The 11188-nt window shown below is 42.1% G+C and overlaps 1 protein-coding gene across 4 annotated transcripts; it reads left to right on the forward strand.

Annotated features, from left to right (window-relative positions):
- The first annotated feature begins 964 nt into the window (after positions 1-964).
- LOC142965674 (CTP synthase 1-like) lies at positions 965-10349 on the forward strand. 4 transcript variants are annotated; one of them, XM_076106722.1, is made up of 18 exons: positions 965-1098; positions 1787-1967; positions 2165-2335; positions 2500-2600; positions 3255-3419; positions 3541-3624; positions 4328-4408; positions 4753-4904; positions 5017-5149; positions 5332-5420; positions 6258-6352; positions 7414-7476; positions 7582-7652; positions 7742-7838; positions 7924-7979; positions 8091-8187; positions 8571-8715; positions 8919-10349. In XM_076106722.1, exons 2-18 carry the CDS (start codon positions 1802-1804, stop codon positions 8995-8997), a joined length of 1845 nt encoding a protein of 614 aa, XP_075962837.1. In that variant the 5' UTR covers positions 965-1098; positions 1787-1801; the 3' UTR covers positions 8998-10349. The 4 variants fall into 4 exon arrangements, with proteins under 4 accessions (XP_075962837.1, XP_075962838.1, XP_075962839.1 ...); XM_076106723.1 differs by having other exon boundaries at positions 7609-7652; XM_076106724.1 differs by having other exon boundaries at positions 3255-3371.
- The last annotated feature ends 839 nt before the right edge of the window (positions 10350-11188 follow it).

Here is an 11188-nt window from a genome sequence, read left to right on the forward strand (position 1 = left end):
GAGTCTCTTTGTCTTGTGTTGATGCATGGAGCGCAGTTTCTGCTGGATTCACTGGGGTTGAACTGGGGCCAAGTAAAACCTGACATCGGTGACAGACCCTGACTCTCCCATCATTTCTTTACGAACCTCATTCTGAGCTTCATGTTAAGATAGTTACTCTATGGGGCTTTTATTTTGAAAGGGTGGGACTGGGTGGGTGAGAGAGGGGGAGAGGAGACGTATTCATAATAGGCTCGTTCGAGATGAACTGCACCTCGCCTGGAAAGCAGACAAGTGCAGGCGGAACCAGAAGGGGGCGTTGACAAAGAACTGCGTTCAAGTCGGACCGTTTTCAGCCGCAGCTGCTTTTTCTTCTTTTGCTTTTCATGGCGGTTATTCATAATGTTTCAATAAGGCAGATACAACGTTATTAATTAATCCCAAGCGAAATTGCTTTGCAGCAGTTGTAATGCAAAGTGGGAGTGGCAATATCATATAATATATACATTTGCAATAACGTTAAAAAAATGGTACAAATCCAAAATGTAAACAATATATTCAAGGCAAACAGTAAACCACAAAAGATATATATATTATAGACTATATATGTAGTCAGGATCAGTCTAGGGTGGATTGCATGTGTGTACAGTATCATATCTGAAGTCAAGGTAGTGTAAGAGTACATGGTTAATACAGAAAGTATTATTAATTCTCCATATTCATCATATTACAATAAATTTCGCTTACATTGACCTTGAATTACGTTCACTTCAAAACGTGCGACGTCATACGGTGAAAAGTCCTCTGTGACACGAGTGCTGTGGGTTATTCTTACCCACAGGTATGCCTTCCTCGGTAACCTAACCCTGGACATTCGTCCACCTGATTGGTGGATCATATGGCGGCGGCAGACTGTGATTTGCCTGAGAGGCTAAGAGTAGGGCATAAAATACTGTATGGTCAACTGAAACGGAAGGACACAAACTGATCCGGAACAGGCGGATCAGTCTGTCAGGCTGCTACACGTGGTTATACTGCAGGGAGGACGTGGAGACGGTTGAATTCATAACAGTTACTGATACGAAACAATAGTAACGTCTTTCTCTTTTTGCCCGTAAGGTAGGTTTTGTGTGGCATTACGAGGCTTACGTGGTGTACCCGAGAGTCCGTTTATGATGCTGCGAAGTGTGTCGTTGATAAAATGGTCACAATTATCTAACGTTAGCTAGACAACGTTAGCTAGACAACGACGCAAAGTTAACAGTCAGCCTGCAAAACTGGCGGTGACAAAGCAGTCCTTGCAGCAGTTTGTGGAACAATAGCTAAGCTACGTCAAACTTCCCCGTCCACACCACATTAACAGCTTTGTATGAGCTTATGTGCTTTATTACTTTATTACAAATCAACAGCTCAACAGTGTTGGCATCCAATGACAAGATGGTTGGCCGCGCGGGAGCCACCTCCTTCATATGAGCGGGCTTATTGGGTTGTTTGTATTTCCCGCCATTGCATTTCAAATAATGTGGTTAACCTCAATGTTAAACGTGCAGTAGTTGTAAGATATGCTTTAAAACGTACCTCCTTATGGTTTTTGTCGGATCTACCCGTTCAATGTCACCATGCGTTATGTGTCTGGATAACGTGAGGGCGCGATCCAGATGTAAACAAAGCGGTATTCGCACCTCTCCCAAGTTTCAAAACGCATTAATATTGACTGATTTTAATATTTTCTATTGCTGATGCATGGTATTGTAATGTTACAACAGAGGAATACAAGTTGTAAAACAGAGTGTTGTCTTGTTTCCAGTCTTCGCATGCCACTATGAAGTACATCCTGGTTACCGGTGGTGTTATATCTGGTATTGGAAAGGGCATCATTGCCAGCAGCGTGGGGACAATCCTCAAGTCCTGCGGCCTTCATGTCACAGCCATCAAAATCGATCCATACATCAATATTGATGCCGGCACCTTTTCGCCATATGAACACGGTGAGCGATCGAGTGCTTCCGACAAGCTTTTATACTTGTTTGAAGTATCACCTGCTGTTTAATGTGTCCTTTTGGTTAGACGGACCATGTCGTTGAGTGGGTCAAGCTGTTTCCATACAATAGATGGTTGTTATTGTCAGTTTTCACTAGTATTCACTAACCCTAAGGTAAATGGATGTTATGTCTATGTGGTGCAGGTGAAGTTTTTGTTCTTGATGATGGCGGTGAGGTGGATCTGGACTTGGGGAACTATGAGCGTTTCCTAGACATCTGTCTTACCAAAGACAACAACCTCACCACTGGAAAGATCTACCAGTCGGTGATCAACAAGGAGAGGAGGGGAGACTACCTGGGCAAGACTGTACAAGGTGAGTGACCTGCTACAGAACATGGAAGCCCCTCCCATGACCCTAAATTCTGCAACCCCACTTTTGGCCGCAGAGAAGCACACTTGCTGTATTCTTCTACACAAGTATGTTCAATGAGCAGTGATCAGTTTTATATCTCTTTTATTCTGTAAATCTGTTTCCAGTGGTACCCCACATCACAGATGCCATCCAGGAGTGGGTGATGAAGCAGGCCAGGATCTCAGTAGATGATGATGGCGTGGAGCCTCAAGTTTGTGTCATTGAGGTAAGTCGGTCTTGTGGGTACTTGTATCTGTTCTCATCAAGCAGGGATTTTATGTAAATGGTGAAACAAGATTCTTCGTCATAAGTGTCATATATTTCGGCAACTCTTAAGCGATTTGTGACCAATTATTAGTGCGTTTTAAGAGACATAACAAAAATAATTCATTGAAATTAGATGCGTTGCCTGAAGCGATAGAAAATAATAGCGCCATTCAGCAAGCAGAGAAATTGCTGAACTTGCACAAATGGGTCCGTCAGCAAAGCAGAAACAATATTTTGAAAAACACTAAAAATTTGTGGATTAAAAAATGTATTTGCTGTGGAGTCTGTAAATCCTTACTCCTCTGCTAGCCCGACAGTACAACAAAGTATTTTATTTGTTTGACAGCATACACAGTAGAAGTAGATCATCCTTTGTATATTTGCAGTTGAAACAAACCAAATCTTCATAAATGGAGTTGAATTATTACCCTGTCTCCAGCTTTTATTTTCTCATGACATAAATCTTAACCAGCGCTGAAAGTTTTATTAGCTCAGTACAGCTAATGAGATTTTTACTTTCTACGGGCGTGGCGGTTATATAAGTTGATGACAACCAACCTGTTTGCTTTGTGCATTCAGTTCTATGGTATGAGCTGGGGTTGTGTGTCAACAGCTGGGAGGCACAGTGGGGGACATTGAGAGCATGCCCTTCATCGAGGCCTTCAGGCAGTTCCAGTTCAAGGTGAAGAGGGAGAACTTCTGCAACATCCATGTCAGCCTGGTACCACAGGTATGGCACAGCGGTGAACATGTCGCGTTGAATTTTCTTTCAAGTGAAGTAGGTCCAAGTCTGCTTTATTCAGTTTTTTTTTTTTAATTGAAGGAGAAGGGGTTAGAGAATACCCACTGGTTTATCTGTCGCACACATTTAAGCTACAATTTGACTTTTGTGCCCTCAGCCCAATACCACAGGAGAGCAGAAAACCAAACCAACACAGAACAGTGTTCGAGAACTCAGAGGGCTGGGCTTGTCTCCAGATTTGGTGAGTTAGATTAAAACTTGGCATTCCCTTCTGCACCACAGATGTAAACAGGCAAGGCCTCTCCTGTCCCTGTATGTGTAGAAAGTCTATATCTAATAATTCTTGGTTATGTATTCATCTTATGTTGTACACAATCAAATCAAATCTACGGCAAAATGTACGGCACTGAGGGGAAAACTTGTTCGGACACGTGTTCTTGGCTACAAGCAAATCACTGTCTAGTGCGCTGTATCTCTTTGGATGCATTTATTCCCTTTCACATTGTCACCACAGCATTAAATCAGCATTTTTTTAAATGTTATTCCTGCCAATGAATCTGAGCATGCCAGTCACGCTCTGACACCAACACGACACGACAGGATATGTCACGGTCAGAAGCTGTTAGCTTCCCGTCCCACACACCTGATTCTCATCACCAGGTGCTTATATTCACTTCTACATTAATGCTCAACGCTGTGTTCAATGTCAGAACTGCATGTATACATTCACCTTGTGTTTCCTTCAAACATACAATAAAACAAACAAACTGCATCATGGTTCCAACAGTATTTATATGGTAACCTTTGAGACTATACCAGTCATGCAAACGTGACACGTTTCAGCTGAATTTGCTGTTTTGAATCCCGATGGTCATCCCTGATTAGTTTGCATGTCTGTTATACGCTCGTCCAGTTTTAAAAACAAACATATTGGTCCTTTGCAGATCATGTGCCGCTGTTCATCGCCTCTAGAAACGTCCGTCAAGGAGAAGATCTCCATGTTTTGTCACGTAGAGCCCACACAGGTAAAGTACAGTGACAACAAACAACCTGACCTGGTATCAATTAGGGTGATATTGATTAAATTATTGTCTGATGGGTGAATGTGTGCAGCTAATGCCACATTCACCCAAGGCTCCAGCATGTATTTTGAGAACTTGCAGCCTCAAATGTTAAATATCTTAAGAGATTAAGTAAAAAGTATCACAAATGCCATCACAACTCAACAGTAGTATACACATGATTCATGTAATTGTAATGTTGAGTATCAGATGATATTTGATTTTCTTAAGTCAATGTTGACATCGCTCGTCCTTTTTTATCAATTTAAAACATGAAGACGGATAACATGTTTTGTCATTCTTTCCAGGTGATCTGTGTCCATGACGTCTCCTCGGTCTACAGAGTGCCCCTGCTGCTGGAGGACCAGGGGGTTATGAGCTACCTCTGCCAGCGGCTGAGCCTGCCCATCGAGGTGAGGCCCAGAAAGATGCTCACAAAGTGGAAGGAGATGGCTGACAGGTGAGGACGTTAACCCTTTCCTACGTTGTGTCTTGCTCAAGGGTTGTAAGGAACAAATAATTTACCTTTACAGTTATGGAACGGTTTGTAAATCATCTTGCTCTCTCCTCAGATCTGCCCGTCTCTTGGAGCATGTCTCTATAGCCCTGGTGGGGAAATACACAAAGTTATCCGACTCCTACACCTCCGTCATCAAGGCCCTGGAGCACTCGGCCCTCGCAGTTAATCACAAACTAGAGGTCAAGGTATGGAATCAGTTCCAATTCTTTATGTTTTGTAAACTGATTTGTGGATTTTGCAACACTGCTTTGCAGATTGTATTAACAGTTGTCACAGAACGCTTGTAAAACTGTCATAATACCTAATGTTTACCCATATTTAAAGAGTAGCAGCATTTTGGCTAACACGCTGTGTGTCTTCATTGCAGTACATAGACTCTGCAGACCTAGAGGCTGCCACTCTGCAAGATGAGCCCGTGAAATACCACGAGGCCTGGCAGAGACTCTGCAGTGCTCAGTGAGTAGACAAACTATAGTTTTACAGCTTCTTACAGAGTACGCCACATGATGGCAGCAGAGCGCTGTAAGGCCCGGTGGTTTAAGCAGCTTTATAAAATGCTCAATGACTTCTTTGTTTTGTAGGAATTCACAGCGTTTTATTACATGTTCGTGTATAGATTACACCTGCAATGTACTGGGAGGGGGGGGGGGGGGTAGTATGTTTGAGTCCTGTAGCCATTCTCAAGCAGGCATTCTCATGGGGCCAGAGTAAGAAGAAAGCCGGTGTCAGATTATGAGCAATTATTTTTTACCACAAAGTTTTGCCAATACAAAGTGATGTCTGCTAGATATCAACCCAAGTCCAGCAGCCATTAGTATGTTATTGAACTAGCTTACCCGATGGCTGTTACAATAGCTGTCCAGCATTTTGCCCCTCCAAACATGTAGAGACGGAGGATTTCTATACATAGATCAGCAGGAAGTAGTTAGTGCCATGGGGGAGTTTCTCCCATTGTGAAGAATAAAGAATAGCCTCCATACGAATATGAATTCACATTCATTGTCAGCATCGCCTTAAATTCCAGACATCTTTATGTCTTTCTTTGCAAAACAAATCCCATTTTTGTACTCGCCGTCTAGTCGAATGATCGCTGTGATTTACTAAATCTGCTGTAACTCGTCTTAAATTCTACCTCTTGGGGCTGTCTTTTAGTTATTCAGTCATAACACTTTTTATCAATGATGTGTCTAAAGGTGTGCAGGTGTTTTTATATTGTGTAGGTTTGCCTCAAAGATAATCTGGACTTGTTTCTAAAATGAACCGAGGCTGTCGCTCTTTCCTTCCACCCCACAGTGGTGTGCTGGTACCCGGAGGTTTTGGTGTGAGAGGGACAGAAGGCAAGATGCACGCTATTAACTGGGCGAGGAAACAGAATAAGCCTTTCCTGGGTAAGTGATGTCGTATTGTAAATGACATGCAATTAGCAAACCTGATGAGAACTAGACCCTCAAATGTGTCGACTGTTGCTTAAGACATGTTCATATTTGGTGTGCAGCTTCATATTTGCATCACTGGATTAGACAACTAAACGAATAGCTAATGTGCATCTTTGGACTTTGTCATGTTTTACAAAACTGAAACCTCATCAATTGATATTAAAGGTTTGCTCTGCAGGACTTTGCTAAAAAACATGAAAGCTCCCTCTAAATCATCACTTAAACCCACTTGAAGTGTTTGGCGTCTCTGTATCTGTAGAGACCCTCGACCTGTTTGTTCTTATTATGATTGTGAAGCATTATGTGTTTGGGTTGTCTGTCTGTCCGTACGTACCGTCTCGTGAATGAATACCTCAGGAACGCATTGAGGGACTTTTCTTTGAATTTGGCACAAACGTCCACTTGGTCTATAAATCTAATCAGTTCACACTCGAGTCCAACAGTCAAGGCCACTGTAACCTCACAGAACACCTTTTTGGCCATAACTCAAGTATTGACATGACAATTTCACACAAATGTCTGATTAGATAAGTGATGACATTTTGGACGCACATGGATGTAAACTGCAACTTGACTGGTTGGCGGAGGGACACGTCTGCGAGGCGGTTATTCTGCAATATAAAGCTACACAGAATGAAAATTGTGGATTTGATTGGCACATCAGAGTTCAGAACTCAAACCACCAACTGAGAACACGCTGTGTTCAGGTGTATACAATGTTACAGCACTTACTTTATATGTGATTCAAAGCTGAAATTAGTTACTTTCTGTGTTATTTTTGTACATAATTCAGATTCTTCAATGTCAAAATGAGAACAATCTATTTTCTTTTTCATTTATGAGGGCAAAAAAAAGCTAAATTGCATCACTTAAACATCACATAACCACTTTAAAATAATCACTTTCAAATGCTGCCGTGACCCCCACTGTGCAAACCGCTTACATGTCTTAATGTACGACTCCTTACAATAGCCCTCATTGTGCACTCGTCCTGCTGCTCTTGGTTTGTGCAGGAGTATGTTTGGGCATGCAGCTGGCAGTGTGCGAGTTCGCCCGCAACGTTCTCGGATGGGAAGGTGAGTAATTGCACAGATCAGCTGGTGACACTGTTAAAAATGTGTTCTTATGGTTTCTAATTGAATGATGAAAGAACCGAAGACCTGGTGGGACGTTGATCTTAGATCAGTTTCACTTATCATCTTTTTCAGATGCCAACTCCACAGAATTCAATCCAGAATCCACTCACCCTGTGGTAGGTTATCTTCTCTTCAGAGCTCATATCCCATCATACCAGCCGAGTCTTTACCAGAATGGTTTTAAAACCCTATTTGATCTCGACAGGTGATTGACATGCCGGAGCACAACCCAGGGGAGATGGGCGGGACTATGAGGTTGGGGAAGAGGCGAACTATTTTCAAATCCGGCACGAGTGTACTGAGTATGTATCCTCGTAGAGTTAATGGTGGACTGTTTGATCACTCCAGCTTGTGTTGTTTTGCTGACTTGATATCTCATTGTTCTAGGAAAACTGTACGGAGGCGTGGAATACGTTGATGAGAGGCACAGGCACCGATTTGAGGTAAAACAAGCTTCTAAAACCTTTTTGTATGCGAGTACAAAACAAATGCATACCTCGTAACCTTCTTTCTCAGAAACCTTTCCTGAATCCTTGAACCATTGCTCATTCTAGGTGAACCCGGAGCTGAAGCACCACTTTGAGAAAAAGGGTCTTCGGTTTGTCGGCCAGGATGTGGAAGGAGAGAGAATGGAGGTCATTGAACTGGAGGGTGCGTGACAAGTGTTATTGAAAACAAGCGTCCACCTGCTGTTGCTAATGATCGGGGTAACGCTTTTCTAATCTTAGTGTCCACTCGAAGCGCTTTACAGCACGTACTCGCCCATTCACACACTGGCAGATGCTGCCACCTGCTCATCAGGAGCAATAAACATGCACACTCCCAAGGGAGCAGTTTGGGCTTCAGTGTCTTGCCAAAAGACAGTTTGACACGTAGACTGCATCTCCACTGTTTCTTAGACATGCTTTGCCTCAAATGTCCTCCTTTGGTAAATATGTCAGCCGTGTGTCATATGCTGACTGTGGTGTACTGTACCGAGCATCGTGTAGCAGGTTAATATGTCCGTGTTAATTGACTGGTCTTTGTTGTTTCAGATCATTGTTACTTTGTTGGAGTGCAGTACCATCCAGAGTTCACCTCCAGACCCATCAAACCGTCTCCTCCATACTTTGGTCTCCTGCTGGCTGCTGCAGGAAAACTCCAGGGCTACCTGAACAAGGGCTGCCGCCTCTCTCCACGGTAAGTTTAGAATCAAATGACTGTATGATGCAGGTCATAGGTTATATATAATTAGATCACATTTTTATTCAGTGTCATAATCGACTCTTACAGTGAGTTTACAGTGACACTATATCATCATTGCATCTGCAATCGCAATAAAGCAATCCCTGTCTGGCATTCCTGCTATAAAACTCATTTGATGTATTCATCCTATATTCCAGGGACACTTACAGCGACCGCAGTGGCAGCAGTTCTCCTGAAGAAGACATGTCTGAGCTGAAGTTCCTCTCTTTGTACTGAGACTAAAGCCCACGTAGTCGTTGTGTTTGTGTCACTCGTGCAGATAAATGCAAGGCCCAGAAAAAAAGGCAGGAGGTCTACTCTTAACTGATGCAACAAAGTGTTTTTACATTCTTCAGGGTACAACAAGTTGTTACAATTTAAACTCTGTATTCACTGATTGTATAAAGGTGAAGGGATGTCTTGCTGTGAACTCTGTGGGGCTTTGAGTTGCTGCATTAAGGAGAAGCTGGGACAAAGTGTTTATGTAGGAATGAAAACAAACAGAATAGAGTGAGACTTGAACGGTAAATCATCAGCCTGTCGGTACAGAGGCTTGTGCAACTTTAAGATCATGATGCTTGTGCGAACACGAGAGGAGATGGATGCTGTGTTTTGCAGTGAAGTATAGAAGACGCTCAGAATATGCAGATTAGTTTGCAGCAGTGTCAAAATGTCAGGGTCTGCATATCGGGTTTGTTTTTGGGGCAACTCCTCTGCAAATTCAAATCTAATGTATGAAAACATGAGAGACATTATTACTTGGGACAGTTGTTTGTGACTTGGATTGCCAGAATCTTGCCTGTTTATCATGACGGTTAGATATTATTAGCTTGGTTAACGCATGTTTTATCGTCTGTTTTACAGTTTAATGTGTTGATGTTTTTCTCCTTTTTTAGGTTTAATACCAGCTTACAAATCATAACTCTCATTAGCGGTTACTACAGAAAAGTGAGTAAGCTACATGCTTTCTGTTTTTGAATACTCTAGCACTCTATTACATGGAGTGTACGAGCAAAACCCCAAGAGTATGATATTAAACTGGACCACAAAGTTGCGTTTCGGTGGCTGATATATATATATTTATATATATATTTATTTTTGCACTTTGGGGTGTTTTTATGCCTTAAACCTGAACTCACCAGTTCTGCTTCCATGGTTTTTATGGTCGAGACCTTTTTACCTGCTTACGTCAACAAACATGATTTTAAACTCCATTTCCTTTAATGTACTATCTGACCCAGAACTTCCTAACATGAACTATACAGATGCAGTCATCTGACGAGCCGTCAGTGGCACTTCAGATAACGTATGAACTGAAAAAGAAAGCTTGGCATATGAGAGCTGATGTCTTAAAAGTGAAAGAAGAAAACCAAAGATTTGATCTCAGAACCGGAGCAGCTAACTAGATGATGAGCGTCAAGCTTTCAGATTACATTTTCACTTTGAGTCTTCTTACATTGAGTGCACCTGAACAGTTATGCCTTCATTTATCTGCTGGTGACCCAAATATATGAGAAACGAGAAGTATTTATGAAGTTGCATGTGTGATGCGATATGTGTACACTCTGAATAAATATACTTATAATATATCCTCTTGACAATCTGGCCTTTATTCTGGTGGACCTGAGAATCTGCGTATGTTCTGCTTTTTACCAGTCACTATAAAAGGACATGCTTTAACATTAACACTCCCGCATGTCTTAAAGAGGATCAAACAGCTTTGCCTTCACTGATGGCACTATTTTCAGTGTTTGAAAGTGGGAGCACTTGAAACCACGAGTCTGTTTACTGTAGTTATGTACAAAATTAAAAGTCTTAAGTGCTCTAGCAGTCACTGGAGGCTGTCTTATTCATTACATCCCACAATATGAAAAGCTTTCAGCTGCGGTTTTAACAAACCTTTAACAGACCCAGAACAGTTAAATAATGTAGTTGCTCTCTAGTCAATTTGGGAGTTATATATATATATATATATATATTCTCTCTAATGTTTATATTTTGACCACAGGTTGTGCCCTATGTGCAATAGCTGCATGACTAGATTAAAGAAAGTAGACCTGTAGTCCTTTCTAAAACTAAAGTTAAACCTCCCTATTGTAGAAAAAGGAATTGGATATCCTGAGCGGTTCGTCCTGTTTCGCCATTGAATGTAGAACTGTATTGTCTTTAACTTCCCTTTTTAGGAGGCGGTGTACACTGTACATACGAGACCATAAAGTGATAAGAATTGCTGCACATCGTGTGGGAAACCAGTAGCCCACACTCATCCTCACCGTCTACGATTGTCAATGATGACATGCAGTTACGAGCTGGCGACAGCAGGAAACTACATGGTTTGCCTTGATATGGTACTAAATGCAACCACCACTTCCTCACAATGCCCCCCTTTCCTTGTGCATCTGGACCTCCCATTCCACAACAGCCCTCC

Source organism: Anarhichas minor, unplaced genomic scaffold, assembly GCF_050575085.1.
Source record: "Anarhichas minor isolate MPS153535 unplaced genomic scaffold, ASM5057508v1 ptg000035l, whole genome shotgun sequence".
Taxonomy (NCBI): domain Eukaryota; kingdom Metazoa; phylum Chordata; class Actinopteri; order Perciformes; family Anarhichadidae; genus Anarhichas; species Anarhichas minor.